We start from the raw sequence: 24,161 nt of genomic DNA on the forward strand, positions 1-24,161 counted from the left end.
CTGACTGCTGCCCAAGGAAGGAACAGGTCCCAGGATCACTTGGCTGTGATAGCCAATGGGCCTTGTATTCACAGTCCCACAGGACTGTAAACAAAAAAGCAGTTATTAATAGGCATAAATAAGAACACCCCTCCTGCAGCAATAAACTCAGCTAAGCACAGGGGGAACAGGCAGAAAAAGCCTATCTCCCAGTTTCTCTCTAAAAGAGACCTAACTACATATTTTCTCCTCCACTGCCTAAGGATCCAGCTTCCCATCTGCCTGCATCTGTGCCAGCTGCCATCCTCTCCCTTGGGCCACTAACACATCTCGGCCATCCTCAACTACTGGGGTGACTACAGATGGAGAAGGATACCTGGGCAATCACAGAGATTTGATGAATGACCAAGAACTAAGGACTGGTTAAGCCATAAGGCTATTTAGTCAGTAGAATTATAGATAAGGTTACTGTTATAGAGCCATGGGCTTCCCTCATAGCTCAGTCAGTAAAGAATCTGCCTGCAGTGCAGGAGACCTGGGTTTGGTTCCTGGGTTGGGAAGATCCCCTGGAGAAGAAAATGGCAATCCACTCCAGTATTCTTGCCTGGAAAATCCCATGGACAGAGGAGCCTGGCAGGCTACAGTCCATGGGGTATCGCAAGAGTCAGATAGTCACTTAGTGACTAAACCACCACTGTTATAGATGAGGCTCATCTAGTTATTACAGTCATTAAAATATAACTACAATAATTTGTTTATAGATATGTAAGGTAAAAGGTACAAATTTTGACATCAAAAGCATACATAAAATGCAGGGGGAAAGTAAAAATGTAGAGTTTTATTATGCATTCAAGGTTAAGTTGTTATCAGCTTAAAAAGGCTGTTATAAATATGCTTTCTATAAGCCTCATGGTAACCACAAAACAAAAACCTATAGAAAATGCACAAAATAAAGAGAGAAAAGAGTCTAAGCACTAAATAAAATCACCAAATTACAAAGGAAGAGCAAGAAACAAGAAGAAACACAGGAACTACAAAACATCCAGAAAACTGCAACAAAATTGCAGTAAGTACATACCTATCAACAAACACTTTAAATGTAAATAGACTAATTCCCCAATTAAAAGACATGGAGTATCTAAATGGATTAAAAAAAACAAGCCCCATCCATATATATGCTACATACAAGAGACTCACCAGATATAAGGACACACACAGACTGAAAGTGAAGTGATGGAAAATTATATTACATACAAATGGAAACCAAAACAAAACTGGGATAGCTATACTTTTATCAGACAAAAAAGGCTTTAAGACAAAGACTGCAAGAAGAGACAAAAAGGTCATTTAACAATAAAAAGGGATCAATCCAACAAGGAAATATAACACTTGCAAATATTTATACACCCAACACAGGAACACCTAAACACATAAAGCAAATATTAATAGACCTAAAGGGAGGAATAGATGGCAATACAATAATACTAGAGGACTTTGAGGTTCCACTTTCAGCAATGGATAAAACATTCAGACAGAAAATCAATAAGGAAACACTGAAATTAAACCACAGGTTTGAGACAACACTCACCAGACATTTACAGGACATTCCATACAACAGTAGCAGAATACATATTTTTCTCAAATGCACATAAAAATTCTCCATATGTTATGCCACAAGTCTTCATAAATTTAAGAAGATTGAGATTATATCAAGCATCTTTTCCAACCACAATAGTATGAAACTAGAAATCATTTACAAGAAGAGGACTGGAAAATTCACAAATATGTGAAGATTAAACAACATACCACTAAACAACCAATTGGTCATAGAATAAATCAAAAGAGAAATTTTAAAATACCCTGAAATAAAATTGAAAGCATACCAAAACCAATGGGACACAGCAAAAGTATGAAGGTTCTTTAAAAAACTAAAAGCAAAACTACCATTAAGATCCAGCAATTACATCCTAACTATACATCCAAAGAAAATGAAAACACTAATTCAAAAAGATATTAATACATACACCCCAATAAATGTTGATAGCATTATTTACAGTTGCCAAGTATGGAACCAACCTAAGTGTCCATCCACAGATGAATGGATAAAGAAGATGTGGTATTTATATACAATGAATATTACTACTCAGTTATAAAAAAGAATGAAGTTCTGCCATTTGCAACAACATGGATGGACCTAGAAGGTATTACGCTTCATGAAATAAGTCAAACAGAGAACAGGTAAATCTATGTTATCACTTATATGTGAACTCTGAAAAATAAAGAAAGCTGAGTGCAGAAGAAATGATGCTTTTGAACTATGGTGTTGGAGAAGACTCTTGAGAGTCCCTTGGACTGCAAGGAGATCCAACCAGTCCATCCTAAAGGAGATCAGTCCTGGGTGTTCATTGGAAGGACTGATGTTGAAGCTGAAACTCCAGTACTTTGGCCACCTGATGCGGAAAGCTGACTCATTTGAAAAGATCCTGATGCTAGGAAAGATTGAGGGCAGGAGGAGAAGGGGATGACAGAGGATGAGATGGTTGGATGGTATCACTGACTCGATGGACATGAGTTTGGGTGAACTCCAGGAGTTGGTGATGGACAGGGAGGCCTGGCGTGCTGCAGTTCATGGGGTCGCAAAGAGTCGGACATGACTGAGCGACTGAACTGAACTGAAAAACTAAAATGAATAAATGTACGTAACAAAACAGAGAGACTCAAAGATACAGAGAACAAACTACTGGTTATCAGCAAGGATAAAGAAGGAGGGAGGGGCCAGATAGGGTATAACATTGAGAGATACAAACTACCATGCATAAAAAAGCAATAAGGATATATTGTACAGCATGGGGAAATAAGCTATTATTTTATAATAACCTTAAAAGGATTATAATCTATAAAAATACTGAATCACTATTTTGTACACCTGAAACTAACATAATATTGCAAATCAACTAGTTTTCAGTAAAAAAAAAAAGCAATTCTAAGAAATTCATATCAATAAAACCTTAGAAGAAGAAAAAAAATGATCTCAAATGAACAATCTAATTTTATAGTTCAAGAAACTAGAAAAAGAATAAATTAATAAGTCCAAAACTAGTACAATAAAGAAAATAAATATCAGAACAGAAATAAATGAAAAAGACCAAAAGAAAAGATTAATAAAACTTAGTTTTTTAAAAAGATAAATAAAATAGAATAACTTTTAGCTAGACTTGCAAGAGAAAAAAAAGGAGTTAAATAGATGTAATTATAAATGAAAGTAGAGACATTACAGCTGATGCATGACAAATATAAAGGTCATAAGAGACTATTGTGAAGAATTATACAACAAAAATTTGTTCTTGTTGGCTTTCCTGTTTTTTTGCTTTCTCTGGTTTTGGGTATGAGATTTCATTTTCTCTCATCTGTTAGCATAGCATTTATACTTGTTTTTTTTTTTTTTTTAATGTTTTAATGGTTTTTCCTAGAATTCCCAATATACATTTACAAGTTATTTAAGTTTACTTTCAAATAACATTATAATACGTCACTGGTATTACAAGTACTTTATAAAAATGTATTCCCAATTCCTCCCTCCCCTTTTATAAGACTACTGCCATTTATTTCACTATCCATAAGTTATAATCACTGAATACCCTAATGCCATGATTATTCTGAAGAATTACCTATCATAACAATTAAAATAGTAAAAATAAAAACATAGTCTACCATCATTTATTCCCCTCTAGTGCTCTTCATTTTATATGGATCTATTAATGGCAACCCACTCCAGTGTTCTTGCCTGGAGAATCCCAGGGATGGGAGCCTGGTGGGCTGCCGTCTACAGGGTCGCACAGAGTCGGACACGACTGAGGTGACTTAGCAGCAGCAGCAGCATTAATACATCTAATAAATCATATCATTTTTTCTGAAGAAATTCTTTAAACATTTCTTACAAAGCAGGTTTACTGGTGACAATTCCCTTATATTTTGTTTAAGAGTATCTGAGAATATTTCTCCTTCACTTTTGAAAGATAGTTTCATTGCATATACCATTCAAGGTTCACTTTTTTTTCAATCCTTTACACTCCATTCTTGCTTACACGGTTATAAGTAAAGTTTTATTTCCTCTGGCTTTTTTTCAAAATTGTTTTTGATTCTGCAGGTTGAATGTGATATGCCTACCTGTAGATTTTTTTGGAATATTAATCAATTTTGGTGTTCCTGAGCTTCCCAAATGTATGGTTTGGTGTCTGTCATTAACTATGGAAAATTCTCAGCCATTATTACTTCACCTATTTCTTTGGTTCTTTTGTCTCCTCTTTCTGGTATTTCCATTATACTTGCACTACATCTTTGTAATTGCTTCATTGTTCTTGGATATTCCGTTTCAGTTTTTTTCATTCTTTTGTCTCTTTGCTTTTCAGTTTGAAAAGTTTCCACAGATGTGTCTTCAAAGTCGTTAATACTTTCTTCAGTTCTGTCCAGTTTACTGATGAATCAATGAAAGGAACTCTTTATTTTATTTTAGAGCTGTTTTGGCTTTCTAGAATTTACTTTTGATATTTTTCTTAGAGTTTCCATCTCTCTGCTTGCATTATCTAGATTTTCTTTCATGTTGTCCACTTTTCCCATTAGAACCCTTAGAATATTAATCATAGTTACTTTATGTTCTCAGTCTGATAATTCCAAAATCTCATTTCTTTTAAAGCCAACAACAAATGTTATTAATTATCCTTAACATGAGACTATCTTTCATCTTCTTTCTTGAAGAATATTTTCACTGGATAATAAAAAATTATGTGTTTAAAGTTCTTTTCTGTCAGGACTCTTAAGACATTGTTCTACTATCTTTTGAACCTGTGGCTTCTGATGAGAAATTCACAGTCATTGTCTCACTGTACCTATAATTTCTATTTTAACATTCTCACTTGATAATGTCAATATCTGGATCCCCTATGGGTCTATTCTACAATCTGTTTTGTCTCATGGCTTTGTGCCTGTCTGGTATTTTCTTTAATGCAAGACCCTTGTCTGCAACACTTTACAGCTTTGTATGATACTATCTTTCTTTCAGAGTGTCAGGTCTTTCTGCTGCTACAGTGCTGGCTGACCGAATTAATCCAATTAGAGAAGAATTAACTCCTGGCTGGTTACAGCACTATAGGGAGGCCCTCACTCTTAGATCTTAAACTTACAGAGGTATCAGTTAAGAACAGGGTGGTTACCATGGCTTCTTCCCAACAGCACATCCTAAAATTGAACTCTTATCTATAGAGCATCACAAGACCAGTGAAAATTTTCTTTGCTTTTTATATTATTTTTACTTTATTTTAGCCTCTTAGCTTCACTGTCTGGTAAATGTGCTAAGTGAAACTCCAAAAGAGTGTTATCTTATTTGTTTCCATCTCTTCTTCCTAATGTCATGTCCCGCTCCATGGCATAATTTTTATCTCTTTAGGCTCCAAGTTCTGTCAAAAATTTGTGCCAGATTTTGGTCATCTTACTATTAGGTTGGTGCAAAAACAATTGTGGTTTAGCATTGTTGAACTTCGCCCTTTGATACTGGAATACATTCCTAACTGCATGTGGTTATGTTATACATCATTTTAATATGCATCTCTTGTTTTACATTTTTGCTAATGAACTACTACTTGCTATTTATTTTATATGTACTTTAGACTGTGGAAATAATGTTAGACAAAAAATAAATTCAAGCAATTTTCTTATTCGAGTTCAAAACGGGTCATAAAGCAGCAGAGACAACTCACAACATCAACAATGCATGTGACCGAGCAGCTGCTAATGAATGTACAGTGCAGTGGTGGTAAAGGAAGTTTTGCAAATGAGGCAAGAGCCTTAAAGATGAGGAGCGCAGTGGCTGGCCATTGGAAGCTGACAATGACCAACCGAGAGGACCATCGAAGCTGATCCTCTTACAACTACATAAGAAGTTGCCGAAGAACCCAACGTCGGTCAGTCTATGGTCGTTTGGCATTTGAAGCAAACTGGAAAGGTAGATAAGCTCAATAAATGGGTGCTCACGAGCAGACAGCATATCAAAAATATCGTCATTCTGAAGTGTCATCTTCTCTTACTTCATGTAACAACAAACCATTTCTCAATCAGATTTGATGTGCAATGGAAAGTGCATTTTATATGACAACCAGAGATGACCAGCTTAGTGGTTGGACCGAGCTAAAGCTCCAAAACACTTCCCAAATCCAAACTTGCACCAAAAAAAAAAAAAAAAAAAAAAGATCATGGTCACTGTCTGGTATCTGCTGCTGGTCTGATCCACTACAGCTTTCTGAATCCCAGCGAAACCGTTACACCTGAGAAGTATGTTCAGCAAATCGATGCGATGCACTGAAAACTGCACCGCCTGCAGATGGTACCGGTCAGCAGAAAGGACCCAGTTCTTCCCCATGACCATGCCTGGCAGTACTTTGCACAACCAGTGCTTCAAATCTGAATGAATTGGGCTATGAAGTTTTGCCTCATCTGCCACATTTCACTTGTCCTCTTGCCAACCGACTACTATTTCTTTAAGCATCTCAACAACTTTTTCATGCTTCCACAACCAGCAGGACTCAGGAAATGCTTTCCAAGAGTTTGTCAAGTCCCAAAGCATGGATTTTTATGTTACAGGGATAAACAGACTTATTCCTTGTTGGCAAAAATGTGTTGACTAATGGTTCCTATTTTGATTAATAAAGACATACTTGAGTCTAGTTATGATGATTTGAAATTTAGGGTCCAAACCGTAATTACTGTTGCACCAACCTAATAGATGCTTTTCACCAAGACCCTTTGCCAGAATTCCCAGTTTCTTGCCAATGTCCAGAAATAGTAAATGTACTCAGGGAAAACAGTAATTGCAGAAGGTTGCTTCTCCTTACAAGGTTTGCCTTTCCCCAGGATTTTGGTGCTTTAGCTGCTACTTGCCTAAGCAACAGTCTGATATCTTTAAACAAATCGTTTACATTAATTCAGCTTTTCTAGGTATACTCAGTGGAAGCACTGGTCTGCCACGTAGTTGAAGTCTAAGTCTAATTTTCTTTACTTATTTTACTTGCTTAGACTTTCAGTCTCTAATTCCAGTTCTGTTTCTCTTCCTTAACATTAGGTAACATTAAAATAATCTGTGCCCAGTTCTTTGAATTTTTGCAGGTTTAACTAAAAGGAGACCTTACTCATGCATACTTTCAGATGCCTTCAGTTCCATTCCTTGACAAGAAGCCTGACATAACAATTCAGACAAAGGTAAGCCTGGCTTCATATAGTTAGTATGGTCTCCTAGTTGCTACTCACTTTAATACAGGTTTCTACTTCTGGGTTCTGATTCATTTCAACATCTTTTTTCTTTATATCAATGCACAAGCAGTTACAGCACAAGCCATCATTATGATATTTCTGCCTTTACAATGAAAGATGAAACTATGCTTTATGTTTCTTTTACATGTTCAATAATGCCAAGAATGTTATGAACCTATTAGGGTTACTGGGTAAATAATTATTGACTAAGAAATATGTGATTGGTTTGGATATAAAAATACAAAATTATACTTACCCACCATAATCTTCAGTGATCCCAGCAAATGGTATTGGATCACAGTATACAAAAACTACAAACGCAAGCAGTACAAGGGATATAGCAGATGTAACTATTACAAATTTCATAAGGCCTTTAGAAGATATGTGTAACTTGGAAATAATGATACCTCCCAGAATCTGGCCAAGTGCACCTCCTGGAAGTAAAACAAGTCCTAAAAGAAAGGAGGAAGAGAAAGCACAGTTAAAAATAGTAGATGTATGGCAGACACCAATACAATATTGTACAGCAATTATCCTCCAACAACAACAACAAAATAGTCAGCTAAAGACAGTACAGAAAATTCACACATCGATGCAATCTTCTCTGCTCTAAACATATAGCAAATACAAATTTAACTAAGAAGCCAAGAGAAAACTTAAAGACACAACAAATAACAAACCTTAACCTTAAGAGAAATACAAATTTGTGCATGGGGCTGATGCTACAGGCCTAAAGGACCTAGAATAAGAGGTCCCACAAAATGTTTTACAGCAGTTGTGAGCAATGCAATAAAATCAATGCCAGAGAAGCAACATCTGAAAGTCTGTAGCCAACTATGATAAATTTAAATAATTAAAGTGATATTAGTCCTGGGAATAAACGTGTACTGTAATTATGGAGAAAATGTAAAAATAAAAAATATTAAATCATATAAAGTAATAAGGTAAGAAAACTTTATATCATCAGGACTAAAATGAAAACTGTAAAAGCTGCCAGAGAGTCTGGTACTTGCCAAAGAATTATAATTATAGTTTATTTTTTAAAAAGACAAAATAAAAAAAAATTAAAAGATAAAATTAATAACCTAGACCAAACACACAGACATGCACACAATCCTGAGGAGTGGAGTTGGTGAACTGCAAGTGAGCAGCTAAACTTTCCTAAAACAACTGATGGGGATAAAATGAATAAAACACGAATCCATTGAAAGAAGACAGAATAATGGGGGGAGGGGTAAGAAGCAAAAGAGAAGTGCAAAAAAAACAAAATATATAATTAAAAAATGAAAAAATTAAATGTCAGAATTCACAATAATGATGTATGAATAAAACAACTATTAGAAAGACAGATAATGAAATTTGATATTTTTTAGAATGGAAAGTTTGAAAATAAATAGTAAAAGATATGTACCATGAAATGTAGATCATGAACATGTTTATACCTAATGACATCTCATTAAATAAATTATATAAACACTGCCTAGATTTCAAGAAAATTAAAAACCTATAAACAAAATGTTTTAAATCAGCTGTCTCAGAGATGAAGATTTACTTTACAACACTATTAAAGATATGTAAAATATTAACTGATTTGTACAGGAGTTATTTAAAAAGAGAAATAAAAGCCTATGTCTACAAACAAAAAAACTCTCTTTTCAGCAAAGCATGGCTTAAGTAAAAATATGCTAATGAGAATTTAGAATGCTTAGAACCAAACAATAACACAAATTACATCTAAATGTATTGAGGTGCTATCAAATAAAATCTATAAATAATGATACCTCCATCATAACTTGTTAGGAGAACTAAATGAGTTAATACTTAAATGCTCAGAACAGAGTACAGCCACGCACCAAACATTATATGAGTATTTGTTTAAAGGTAGAGTTTACAGACAAATTCATTTATTAGAAAAGCAAAAAGTACAAATAGTGTAGAGGCAATACTTATTAAGAAATTTGTGGGAACTTGAAGTGAATCAGAGAGTGAGCAATAAAGCTATCGGTAAAGAAGTCAAGAAGAAGTAAACCACATTGTAACTCATAATCTCAGAAATTAAGGGTAGGTATTAATGTGACTGAAAGCAAGAGTGAGGTAGACTTAAGAAAACAAGAGGTTTGGATGGCAGTCTACATGAAATGTTTGATCCCGAATTCCTATCCCTAACCACAATGCCAGAGGACCCAAGGTTTATTCATTTTGAACCCAACAACCATAGAGTTGAGAAAACCAAGTACATCTGTGAGCATAAAACTGAAAACACAACTCAACTGAGAAAGTATTGGCTGCCAGGCTCATTGCCCTAGGCAATAAGAAAATACTGAACACTGGAAGTTCAACAATTAAACAACCGGGTCCTTCAAGACTACCCTAAAAAGACACAAAATGGTTGAAAATTGAATTGCAAAGCACAGAACTTCCAAGCAACTTTTTATGTAAATATTATATTGATTTACAGAAAAATACACAAATCAAAATTATACATTTGATGAATTTCCAAAGTGGACTTAACTCTGTAAGCACACCCAGGTCAAAAATATTAATCAAACATTTACTAGAAGACCAGAGGCTTTTTTTGTGCACTTAAAAGATTTTATAAAATGTGAATCGTAAAGTATGCATACATTATAGTTTCTTTTATAGGACATGATATTTGAAAAATCCACCCATGCTTTTGTATATAATAATAGTTCATGCCTTATCACTGCTGAGTAGTATTCTAGTATGTGCATACAGCACAACTTATTTATTCACTGTGTTGTTAACAAATTGTGCCGCTACTTTAAAAATTCATGTATATGTTCTTTTTGTAAACATTTGCATTTCTGTTTAATATATTCTTTTTTTTTTTTTTTTTTTTTTTTTAGTTGGAGGCTAATTACTTCACAACATTTCAGTGGGTTTTGTCATACATTGATAAGAATCAGCCATAGATTTACACGTATTCCCCATCCCGATCCCCACTCCCAGTGTTTAATATATTCTTAAGAAAGGAACTTCTGTATATAACTAGGAGTTGAATTCTTGGGTCAGAGGATATGTACAGGTTCAGATTTTTATGACACTGCCAAACAGATTTATAAAATGATAAACCAATTTACACTCTTACCAGGAGTGGATAAAACGGCAATTTCTCCACATCCATGCCAACATATCTTTCTCTTACATTTCAGCAATTCTGGTGAATGGCTACTAGTATTGCCTTGTGATTTTAATATGTGTTTCCCTAATAAACTACTGAAGGTGAGCACATTTTCACATGAATATTGACCAACTGGTATCATCTTTTATATAATGCCTGTTCAAATCTTTTGTCCATTCTTATTGGATTATCTACCTTTTTATTATTGTCAGATTTAATATATTCTGGACCCAAATACTTTGTGGAATATTTCTATTGAAAAGATTGTTTTATATGTATTTTCTCTCATCATGCTGACATTTGATGAAAATAAGTTCTTAATTTTAATGTAATACCACACTTTTTCCCTCATTTATGTAAATTTTTGTCTTGTTTAATAAATCTTTGTCTTCTCTAAGGCATGAAGATATTTTTCTATGTCTTTCTAAAAAGCTTTATTGTTTTACCATACACACCGAGACCGGCAATCTACCTAGAATTGGTATCTATGTATGTAGTTACATAAAGGTCAAGATTTGTCTTTATTTAAATTTGTCTTTATTTAAATACAGATTTAAACAATAACTGTATTCAAATAATTTTAAATTTAAAGAATATTTAAATTTAAATTTTTGTATTTAAAAAATTACTACTTTATTTACTGGGCAACAGTTCTCTACTACCCTCTAATGCTGTATATCCTACAAGTAGATGTGCTGACTGCTTTTTGTTCTACATTTTCACAGATATTTCTATAGTGAACATGCTTGGATAAGTGAGAGAAGAGCACTTTTAGAGCACTTTTGTTGTGGCTTCACTATATTAATGCTGTGATTCCGATTTCAAAGTATAGAATCGGTAACTGTGTTTTGCACACTTGTACTGCATATGCTTCTAAATTCTAAGAGCGACAGTGGAACACATAAATTGCTATCCTTTCCCTCATGTATGGTCCAACAGGAACAACACAGAATCCCAGGAGGAGAAAGGAAAGTCCCAACTTCGATTAGGGACTTAAATGAAGCAGTGTCTCAATGCAACAGACCTCTTGTCCCACGGGAAAAAGTTACCAGGGGATTGAGGTTTACAGTAGATTAGCCACCAACTGAATTCCATTGTCCCTACAGCCCTGACTGTCCCATACATGGTGATGTCACTGACTGAGGGCACTGGATACACTGTCTTGGACATTGCCAAAGTCTTCTTTGCATCCCACTAGCACCCAAAGAAGACTGATTTTCATTCGTGCTACAAGGCTGCAAACATACATTTGCAGTACTCCCTCTGCTGCTGCTGCTGCTAAGTCGCTCCAGTCGTGTCCGACTCTGTGCGACCCCATAGACGGCAGCCCACCAGGCTCCCCCGTCCCTGGGATTCTCCAGGCAAGAACACTGGAGTGGGTTGCCATTTCCTTCTCCAATGCGTGAAAGTGAAAAGTGAAAGTGAAGTCACTCAGTCATGTCTGACTCTTAGAGACCCATGGACTGCAGCCCACCAGGCTCCTCCATCCATGGGATTTTTCCAGGCAAAAGTACTGGAGTGGGGTGCCATTGGCTTCTCCACAGTACTCCCTCAGGAGTACCTAAATTCCTCTTCCATTTACTACAAGGGGGAGATGTATTTTGATGACCACTACCTACGATACCCAAAGCTTTCAATGATAGAAGATATTCAGTTGGTTGTAGGGTCAGAGGCCTGACTGACTGATCAAACCTAACAAAATCTAGAGACCGCTCATCAAGTTTTGGGGCACTCTGCAGACAGAATCACAGCGCTCTATCACTCTGGAAGTTAAGGAAAACTGTCTCCCTTTCCCCCAACCAAGGCCAGCCTAGCATTGGATTTTGGATTTTTGAGTATTGAACACAGTAGACAACTCACTTAGAGTTTCTCTTTGGTCTTTTCCATTAGCTGATCCACAGACCTACACGGAATGCTAACCAGCAAGCTGTGGTATACTCCATACTTTGAGGTGAAAGTGAAAGTGAAGTCACTCAGCCTTGTCCGACTCTTTGCGACCCTGTGGATTGTAGCCCACCAGGCTCCTCTCTCCATGGGATTCTCCAGGCAAGAATACTTGGAGTGGATTGCCAGTTCCTTCTCCAGAGGATCTTCCTGACCCAGGGATCGAACTGGGGTCTCCTGCATTGCAGGCAGACACTTTAACCTCTGAGCCACCTTACCACAAACCTAATACACCAATTTCAGCTACAAGGCTCTGTGACTGATGGTTTTGTGTGCTGGAGCCTCTGGAAAAAGAGAGGAAGCCCCCATTCAGAAGCATTGTTGCTTGTATAGGAGTCATGGACTCCCTGAAACAGCTACATTTAAAAGCAGCTCTTAGCTTATTCTGGGGAAGAAAATAGAAATCGATTCCAGTATTCTTGCCTAGAGAATTCGGTGGAGAGAGGAGCCTGGTGGGCTGCAGTCCATGGCGTCGCAGGGAGTCAAACACGACCGAGTAACTAACACCAACACTTAGCTTATTACTGGTCTCTTGGCATAACCAAAGTCCTGACTCACAGAAAACTTGGGTTTGTGGACTGATATTCTCGTTTGGAGATGAACCAAAACAGACTCATCTCTAACCATTTGACAAGCCTTGCTTGTCAGCTGGAACTGGTCTGTTCAAGCCATGGAGGTGATCTTAAAAGAGCCACAGATGTTTAAAGAAACACCACCACTAGACCACATAGCCCTCAGAATACTGTGGAAATTTCTTTCAAATGAAGTTACTTTCTTTACTCTGGGAAGATTTTCAGAGGGACTACTGATACACTATCTGTATATACCCTGAAGGCAGTTGTCTCTACTACTCTACAAGTAATCTGACTAGAAAATGTGGTACAAAAAAACTTGTCCCTAATTTTAGTTGAAATAATCAATGACACCTCATCCCTGGAAAGCACTCTGGTCAGTCTCAGTCACCGAGCAGCATTGTTATAGATGACTGAATTGCCCAAAACTTCATCCTTGCAGGCCTGGGTAGAATATATGCAATTACTAACCCATTCTGTTATGCCTGAATGAATACCTCAGGCTAAGTGAAAAAGTCAATACAGAAACTTAAGCAGAAAGTTATCTTGATAAGGTAGATCCTGAGGACCAAGAAATTTGGTCAGCTGGCTGCGTCCAAACTTTGCTAGCATGATTGAGGCCAATACTGCAGGTGGCCTTATCCTGTTCTTTGGAGTCTTCTTTAATTAAATACTGTATGAAAAAAAAAAAAACCACTGAATGATTTAGTCCCTATCTCTGCTAATTATATTAATCATTGTCAAACAAAATGGTATACCTGTGGAAAAATCTGTCATATGGCCCCTGAAACTGTGTCATGTTTGGCCTTTGGACTATTTGCAATCCAAAAATGGTGTGCCCCTTACCACAAAATCTACTCACCAATGGGCTGAAAGTCAAAGCTTTTGCACATATTAACATTTGTTTTTATTTGGCCCACATGTTTTATGTTCCTTCTTTTTTCCCCTTTCTTATTTTTTTAAATTGTTAATAAAATATTTCAAGATAATGTACTCTTTACTATTCTCTTACTGGTTATCTGCAAACTACAGTATGTATCCCTGATTTTTTACAGCATAAAATAAATGATCACATTCACCATCTTCCCATTAATGCCAGAACCTTAAAACATTTAATTCCACTTGCAACCTCTTTTGGAGAACCAATTCTCAATATCTAATAAAACTGATGTACTTAATAGCAACGCCTCTTTGATGTCTAAACATAGGTCAACTTTTACAAATGTGCACAAGGAACATGTATACAAGTCTATTTGTCACTTCATTGTTTGGAAAAGTGAAATAGTTGGAGGCAACTTCATGTCGATGTATATGATACAGAAAAAGAAACAGTATGCACAAAATAGAATCCCACAGCAATGTTAAAATGCCCTAAATAGAGATCAGTATGAATCTGATAAACATAATTCCAGATAAAAGTAACAGAAGAGTACATACAAAATGATATATAGATTTTAGAAATAGACTGTATGTAGACAGGTACGTAAGAGGTAACAATATATAAATGTGTGAGAAGGAAAAACTCCAACTTTAAAAGAGGTGTAAGTTACCTCTGAAGAGGGAGGAAAAGAAATGTGATAGAAGAGAAATGCAGAAGTCCTACAAAATTTCTATGTGTTAAAAACTAGTGATGCAATGATGGAAAAATGCTCATATTTTAAAAATTTGAACAAGCAGTATTCATATATTTAAAATTTAAGCAAACGCTACTGTTCGTTCTACTTCCCACTTAGTTGAAATATGTCATAAATACATACAAGAAAAATTTACATAAAAATTTCATGATGAGTACAATGAGTGGAAATGTCTACCTGCAAGTGTAGTTGCCTCACTGGGTGTTAATATAAACTGATTTTCTATATATACAGGCAAAAATTCAGATGCTCCCATCATAACTAAAGATTCTGAAGCTCTGGACAGAGATAGGCACACAAATATTGGATTCTTGATCAGAGTCTGAAATAGAAATAAGTTACATATGAATTTTTTTATTTTATTAGGTAAAGAAAAATAGATATACCCACCTGTATATTAGTGACCAATCCACAAAAAGTTTACCTTTGTCAATAACTGACAATACTATATGTATATAAAAATTGAAACAGAAATTTAAAATTCACCAATATACCATAAAAGACATGCAGTGTTTGAACCATTTTTATTTGCTATTTGCTCTCCATACCACCTATAATTTTTATCTGTGACTCTGGCAGTGTGCTAGAATTGCTAGAACTAGAATATTAATTTTCAAACTGATTTCTATATTTCTTAGATATGTATATATCTTTGAGAATGTTCAATGATGTTTTATACTAGTATATTTTTAAATAAAATTAAAGTTTCTTTCTCTATCCCTAACCACTATTTCTGAAAACTATCATTTTCTGCATATTTATCAAATTCATCTTCTGAGTTATATTTAACACATTACATAGTGTAATACCACTCCCAAAGGGATAAATGCTTAAGCCGACTTGAGCTTCCTACTGGCGCAAACAAGGCGACGTTAAACATCCCTGTGCAGCCCTTAAGGAAATAGGATAGAGTGTCTTTGGAGGTATATCTCCTAGACAGGGATTGCTAGGGCTCCAGGATTTGGTATACCTCATGCCATTATTTCTCCAAATTTTTCTCCAAAATTGTCAGTTTATACTCCCACCGTAATATAAGAGAATTCCACTTTCTTCATGTAGCAACTGATACTTTCTGAAATTCATCACAGCAATATTTCTGATTTCATATCCCTTTCCAGAACTTCGCCATTCTCCAAGAAAGAGGCGTTGAACTTCAAAAGGCCTGACTGACTGCCTCACAAAGCAAGTAATGCTGCACAACTTCTGAGGCCAGGTCATAAAATGACAGTATGACTCCTGCTGGGAACTCTCTCGCTCAGGAGTCTGGCTGTGGAACTTGGGTTAGCCATGTTCTGAGAAAGCCCAGGCCAGAGGGGAGGTCATGTGTGGGCATTTCAGCAAACAGCCAGAATCAAAAGCTAATATCTGGAACAAGCCTTCAGATGACTTCATCACCCAGACTTACTTCATTACAATTGATCAAAACAGATGCTCTATTATTTTAAGCCACTAAGTTTGGGGGTGGTTTGTCACGTAGCAACAGATAACTGGCACACCCCACATAATCACAAACACTTTAATATTAGTTGGCTTTCAAAATTTTGCCATGCTGATGAATGTATATTATTACAGTGCTACATTTTATAATTCTCTGACTTCAAATATAACTGAACATTTCTTCACACAATTTCTTATCTATTTAGTATTCACTTGGGAGTACGAACTGGCTATTTGTATGTTTCCTGAAATTCTTCTGCAGATTTTACAAGAACTCTCATTTATTCTAAACGCTAATCTTGTGTTGGATTTAGATATCTGTCACCCACCTTTTAACACTGTCTACAGCTTCCTTTATTGAACAGAAATCTTAATGTAATGTATTTAAGAAATCTTAATTACATTAATGTCTTAACGTAATCTAATCCATAAATAAGTTCATATTTGACACTATTACAAATCTTGTCTATTCTTTTCATATCCTTATATTGCAAGATGTTTCTTTCATTTTAAACCTTGACTTTGTCATTTTTTATAGTCACATTCTATTAACCTAGAAATCATCTTTTTGCATAATATGAAGTAGACAGCCAACTTCACTTTACCACACAAAGAACCGAGTTAGTCATCATACCTACTGAACAATTACCTTCGGAGTGCCTCCTCTATCATATGACAAATTCTTATATACACTAATCTGTAGCTGGGTTTTCTGTTGCACCGGCCTGTTTATTTGTACTGAGGAAATACTACCTTTTCTTTTTTTAACCACTATGGCTTTATATCGGGTCTTATTGTGTACTAGAATAAACATTCTTTATTCCACTTATTCATGTCCTTGCATGCTCACTCACTCAGTGACTTCCCTGCCAGGCCCCTCTCTCCATGGAATTTTCCAGGCAAGGATACTGGAGTGGGTTGCCACTTCCTTCTGCAGGGGATTTTCCCAACCCAGGGAGCAGCATGACCTTGCACACCAGAGTAACACGCACTTTTCCCCACAGCCAGTCCTTCCCATCAGAAGCTTGCACAAGCCTCTTACCTTCATCCATCAGAGGGCAGATAGAATCAAAACTACAATCACAGAAAACTAACCAAAATGATCACATAGATCACAGCTTTGTGTAACTTAATGAACCTATGAGCCATGTCCTGTAGGGTCACCCAAGACGGATGGGTCATGGGTGAGAGTTATGACAAACTGTGGTCCACTGGAGAAAGAAATGGCAGACCATTTTATCAGTCTTGCCTTGAGAATCCCATGAACAGTGTGAAAAGGCAAAAAGATATGATATTACTGAAGAAGAGCAGAGAAATAGCTCCAGAAGGAATGAAGAGGCTGAGCCAAAGCAGAAACAATGTCCAGTTGTGGGTACATTTGGTGGTGAATGTAAAGTCTGATGCTGTAAAGAGCAATACTGCACAGGAACCTGTTAGATTCTTGAATCAAGGTAACTTGGAAGTGGTCAAACAGGAGATGGCAAGAGTGAACACTGACATTTTAGAAATCAGCAAACTAAAGTGGATTACTCAGAATGGGTGACTTTAATTCAGATGACCATTACATCTACTACTGTGGGCAAGAATCCCTTACAAGAAATGGAGTAGCTGTCATAGCCAACAAAAGAGTCCAAAATGCAGTACTTGGGTGCAATCTCAGAAATGACAGAATGGTCTCAGTTCATGTCAAAGGCAAACCATTCAATACCACAGTAACCCAAGTCTATGCCCCAACCACTAATACCAAAGAGCTGAAACTGAATGGCTCTGTGAAGATCTACAAGACCTCTAGAACTAACGCCAAAAAAAAAGATGTCCTTTTCATCGTAGGGGACTGGAACGCAAAAGTAGGAAATCAAGAGATACCTGGAGTAACAGGCAAGTTTGGCCCTGGGACACAAAATGAAACAGAGCAAAGGCTAACAGTTTTGCCAAGAGAACACCCTGGTCATAGCAAACACCCTCTTCCAACAACACAAGAGATGACTCAACACATGGACATCACCAGATGGTCAATACTGAAATCAGATTGATTATATCCTTTGCAGTCAAAGATGGATATGCTCTATACAGTTGGCAAAAGCAAGACTGGGATCATGAACTCCTTATTGCAAAATTCCAACTTAAATGGAAGTTAAGTGAGTGAAAGTCGCTCAGTCATGCCCGACTCTTTGACCCCATGCAATTCTCCAGGCCAGAATACTGGAGTGTGAAGCCTTTCCCTTCCCCAGGGGATCTTCCCAACCCAGGGTCGGAACCCAGGTCTACTGCATTGCAGGCAGATTCCTTACCAACTAGCTATGAAGAAAGTAGAGTAAACCACTAGGCTACTCAAGTATGACCTAAATCAAATACTTTATGATAATACAGTGGAAGTGAGAAATAGATTTAAGGGATTAGATCTGATAGACAGAGTGCCTATCTATGGACGGAGGTTTGTGACATTGTACAGGAGGCAGTGAGCAAAACCATCCCCAAGAAAAAGAAATGCAAACAAGGCAAAATGGTTGTCTGATGAGGCCTGGCAAATAAATGAGAAAAGAAGTGAACGGCAAAGGAGAAAAGGAAAGATACATCCATCTGAATGCAGAATTCACAGAATAGTAAGGAGAGGTAAGAAAGCCTCCCTCTGTGGTCAGTGCAAAGAAAAAGAGGAAAATAACAGAATGGGAAAGACTAGAGATCTCTTCAAGAAAATTAGAGATACCAAGGGAACATTTATGCAAAGATGGGCTTAATAAAGGACAGAAATGGTACGGACCTAACAGAAGCAGAAGATATTCAGAAGAGATGGCAAGAATACACAGAAGAACTGTAGAAAAAATATACCAATGACCCAGATAACCATGATGCTGTGATCACTCACCTAGAGCCAGGTATCCTGGAGTGTGAAGTCAAGTGGGCCTTAGGAAGCATTACTATGAGCAAAGCTAGTGGGGATGATAGGATACCCGTTGAGTTATTTCAGTTCCTAAAACATGATGCTGTGAAAGTGGTGCACTCAATATGCCAGCAAATTTGGAAAACTCAGCTAAGGCCAAAAATTTGAAAAAGTCAGTTTTCATTCCAATCACCAAGAAGGGCAAGGCCAAAAAATGTTCAAACTACCATACAATTGAACTCATTTCACATGCTAGTAAGGTAATGCTCAAACAGTATTGAACTGAGGACTTCCAGATGTACAATCTGGATTTAGAAAAGGAAGAGGAACCAGAGATCAAATTGCCAACATACACTGGATCACAGAAAAAGCAAGAGAATTCCAGAATAATATCTACTTCTGCTTCACTGGCTATGGTAAAGCCTTTGACTGTGTGGTTCACAACAAACTGTGGAAAATTCTTTAAAAGATGGGAATAACAGACTACCTTACCTGCCCTTTGAAATATCTGTATGCATGTCAAGAAGCAACAGAACTGGACATGGAACAACAAACTGGTTTGAAATTGGGAAAGGAGCACGTCAAAGCTGTATATTGGCACCCTGCTTATTTAACTTACATACAAATTACATCCTGTGAAAAGCCAGGCTGGATAAAGTTTAAGCTGGAATCAAGATTACTGGGAGAAATGTCAATAAATTCAGATATGCAGATGACACCACCCTTATGGCTGAAAGCAAAGAGGAACAGCCTCTTGATGAAAGTGAAAGAGTTGAGAATGGAAAAGCTGGCTTAAAACTCAACATTCAGAAAAATCAGATCATGGCACCCGGTCCCATCTTTCATGGCAAATAGATGGTGAAACAACGGAAACAGTGACAGACTTTATTTTGGGGGGGCTCCAAAATCACTGGGGATGGTGACTACAGCCGTGAAAATAAAAGATGCTTGCTCCTTGGAAGAAAAGCTATGACAAACTTACACAGCTTATTAAAAAGCTGAGACATCATTTTGTCGACAAAGATCGGTATAGTTAAAGCTATGGTTTTTCCAGTAGTCATGTATGGGTATGAGAGGTGGATTTTAAAGAAGGTTGAGAGCAGAAGATTTAATGCTTTCTAACTGTGGTGTTGGAGAAGACTCTTGAGAGTCCTTTGGACTGCAAGGAGATCAAACCAGTGAGTCCTAAAGGAAATCAATCCTGAATATTCATTGGCAGGACTGATGCTGAAGCTGAAGCACCAATGATTTGGCCACCTGAGTTCACCGGAAAATACCCTAATGCTGGGAAAGACTGAGGACAGGAGGAGAATGGGGCAACAGAGGTTGAGATGGTTGGATGGCATCATCGACTCAATGGACATAAGTTTGAGCAAACTCTGGGAGATAGTGAAGGACAAGGAAGCCTGGCATGTTGCAGTCCATAGGGCTGCAAAGAGTCAACACAACTGAGTGACTAAACAACAACAACAACAACAACAAATATTGTGTATCTTTCAACTTATCCTAGTCTCTAATACCATTACATAGAGTTTTAGATTTTTTTCATGAAGTTCTTGAGCAGCTTTGTTAACATAGTTCCTGAATTGTTTATAGTTTTGTGATTACTTTTTACTTTATTAATTTTAAAAGTAAGTACTATTTCATGAAAGTCTTATTTATTTGAATATTTTATTTTTTTTCCAATTATTTTTATTAGTTGGAGGCTAATTAGTTTACAATATTGTAGTGGTTTTTGCCATACATTGACATGAATCAGCCATGGATTTCCGTGTGTTCCCTATCCTGATCCCCCCTCCCGCCTTCCTCTCCACCCAGTCCCTCTGGGTCTTCCCAGTGCACCAGGCCCGAGCACTTGTCTCATGCATCCAACCTGGGCTGGTGATCTGTTTCACCCTTGATAGTATACTTGTTTCAATGCTGTTCTCTCTGAACATCCCACCCTTGCCTTCTCCCACAGACTCCCAAAGTCTGTTCTGTACATCTGTGTCTCTTTTTCTGTTTTGCATATAAGGTTATCATTACCATCTTTTTAAATTCCATATATAGGCATTAGTATACTGTATCGGTCTTTATCTTTCTGGCTTACTTCACTCTGTATAATGGAATCCAGTTTCATCCATCTCATTAGAACTGATTCAAATGAATTATTTTTAATGGCTGAGTAATATTCCATTGTATATATGTACCATAGCTTCCTTATCCATTCGACTGCCCAATGTTCATCGCAGCACTGTTTATAATAGCCAGGACATGGAAGCAACCTAGATGCCCATCAGCAGACAAATGGATAAGGAAGCTATGTTTTATTTTTTAATTTTATATTTCTCATGTTGCATATTCAGACACTGCTCAATTACTGGGTTACATCTTTTTTATAGATCCTTCTAGTTCACAATGTAATTTATTCATAATAAGTATTGAGAATTGAACACTAAGAATAGTCCTTATTCTAATGAAAGTTAAAGCAATATTTCATGATTGTGGATAAAATGGAAGACTGTATTACATATAACCAGCAGAACAAGAAGCAGAGAAATCTAGTTTTTGTCTTGGGTCTGCAACTGATTTTTGAAGCAACAGTGAGCAAATCACAATCTCTATATATCTCATTTCTAGCAAGTATTATGTAATAGCAGACAGAGCAATGGCCTCAGAGTCAAATACACGAGGTATTCTTATGGTTTTAACCTCAATTCAGTCACCTATATATGTGTGTGTGTGTGTAAGTGTGTGTCTAAAATTATACAGGTCTTAGAAAAGTTACTCATCCTTTTTTCTCTTTTATTTTGCTCATCCTCTTCAAATTACTGGTAAAGTAGAAATTATAATATGTAATTTATGGTGATTATGAGAATTGAGTATGTAATAATTTAAATAATATCTGATACACATTAATAGTAGGTGCCCAGTAAAGAATACCTATCAATTTCATAATTTATAAAGTAAGAATAATCACATCAGATTACTAGACTTGTTATTTATAAACTTTAGTGTGCCTTAAATCATTTGGAAGATGGTTATAAAACATTATATTGCTAGGTTCTACTTCCAAAGTTTCTGGTTCAGTAGATGTGGAATGGGGCCTAAGAATTTATGTTTCTAGCAAATTCCCAAATGATGATGATGACGTTAATCTGGGAACAAGGACATGAGACAATTTTTGTGCTTAGGCTGACATGAACCGACTCATTGGCTAACTCATAATGCAACTTATCACAATGTTACTCAGGAAAGTGAAGTCCAAGCAGACTGTCGGTAGCTCAACAATTCAGTGCTTATAAAAAAATAGATCATTCAGAATAAGGTGGCAACCCATCATGACTGCACAACAGTGGGAGTTGCATTGCTTTGTCCCGATTGCTTCAAAGGCTGGAATACTCAGCTTCTTTCTGTCAGTTTATTGTGTCTATGTCTACTTCTGTTTTGGCTACTGACTATTCTCTCTCCATTTGCTTCTTCACCTCAATGGCCTTTGATAACTCGTCTTCTCTATGTCCATTTACCAGAGCTGTGTTGCTTAAGTCTCCCTCTTTCTCCTCTGTACACACCCCGAGACAGACATTGACTAGATAAGTTACTTTATAGCAAGGTGCCCCTACCAGTTATTGTTCTCAAGATATGATACTCAGTAAGTTTTGGGGAAGTCTAAAGATTACTGACTTGGGCTCAAATGCTGACCCAGATCTACTTTTGGCTAGAACAGTTAGAATATATCATACAGAGCACAGCAACTGATGCACAAGCAAACACTCCTGGGCACTTCATTCAGAGAAGGACTATGAGCCGAGCAACATCAGTACAGCAAGGGTTCTCTCACAGGTTTTCCTATCTAAAAACAAAACAAAACAAAAAAACCAGCCTATTTCTTTTCTTAGATATAACATATGGGAGGCGAGAAAGAAGGCCAGATATATAAATTGGTATCTAAATGGTTTCATGTAGCAAAATGAGGCTTAATTCCGGTACTTGTTGACACACAAAGGGAGAACCTGAATTAGTTCCACAAAATAGAAGACAGTTCTGTGCAATGAGCCATGCCTTGCAGTACTGAGGGCCTTAGTCCTAGTCCTTCGCAGAGTTTGTCAAAAACCCAGGGTCTTTACTATATAGGAAGCCCATGCTGGTCTGGAATTTCAAACTAGGTTCGGTAGTCCTATATGTGCTTACTTAGCTGGAGTTGAAACAAGAGCAGGACTAGCGAAATGTAAAGTATAAGTACAGAGGCCTGAGAAAAGTAGACTGAGATTCAGGACAGGGCTCAAGCAGCAGTGGGATACAAATGTTAATGAAGAAACCAAACGCAGAGGAACGCTGCAGGGAGGAAACGGTTCCTAAAGATGGGTCGTATAGTGCCCCAATTAATTCTGGAATTTTCCCTATCATGTGGTGGAAGCATTAATCCACTGCCTACCCCAATCCAGGTTGCATGATGGGAGACACTGGTCCTGCCAGTAAAAAGGTCTTGGTGTCTATGGACAAATAGAAGGAAAACCAGGACACCAATAAATGTTTAACTTCTCAAGAGTTTTACTTGTAATTTAACTTCTCATGGAAGTCATGGATCGGGAGATGTCTGGAACAGACTAATGTGCAGTGACCACCTTAGCAAGGCTCACACTGGGCAGCTACTCTGGCTCCTCTTGCTTCAGGACTGCTACCTCCTCAGGTGAAGGTGCCATTGCAGGGAAGGGGGTGGGGGGACCCACACCTGTAGCGAGTGGAACCAGCTCAGACCCGATTCTCAGGGCTTCTCCTCCAGCACCTCGGGACCCAACCTTACCCAGATAGGGCAAGGCTGGCCACGGAGCCTAGGACAAGCCCTCGCTCATACCTGACTGGCTCTATCCACGCTGTCTCCAGCCCCACCTCCCACCAAGGTGATAGCTGGCCGGTGTACCCTGGGGGAACACATGACCCTTGCACATTTCAGATCCAGCTCTCCCATCAGAGGCACTAGGAGCACACACACTGCACAGGGATGCTGTCACACAGGGACACCCTTTCGAGTCTGGGACAGTTAACTGCTTTACCTGATTTCATAGAGATATTCACGAGAAAGTTAAACACCATGAGAAGACAGAGGAATTTGTTTCAAATGAAACAACAAGAAAAAAACTCTAAACAAAGAATTAATGAAATTACAAATAAATAATTTATCAGATAATGAGTTCAAAGCAATAGGAATAAGAATGCCAACTGAACTTGAGAAAAGAATAGATGAATACAGTGAGAAATGTAACAAGGAAATTGAAAATATAAAAAGAACCAGT

At 37.2% G+C, this 24,161-nt stretch overlaps 1 protein-coding gene across 1 annotated transcript in view; it reads right to left on the reverse strand.

The window, feature by feature from the left end:
• Positions 1-24,161, reverse strand: part of LOC133062919 (solute carrier organic anion transporter family member 6A1-like) — a 117,425-nt gene that overhangs the window by 40,030 nt on the left and 53,234 nt on the right. Inside the window, 3 exon segments of the mRNA XM_061152256.1 lie at positions 7,535-7,730; positions 14,748-14,892; positions 23,723-23,844. Coding sequence (XP_061008239.1) covers positions 7,535-7,730; positions 14,748-14,892; positions 23,723-23,844 — 463 coding nt within the window.

The sequence above is a fragment of the Dama dama genome, chromosome 9 (assembly GCF_033118175.1).
Source record: "Dama dama isolate Ldn47 chromosome 9, ASM3311817v1, whole genome shotgun sequence".
Lineage (NCBI taxonomy): Eukaryota > Metazoa > Chordata > Mammalia > Artiodactyla > Cervidae > Dama > Dama dama.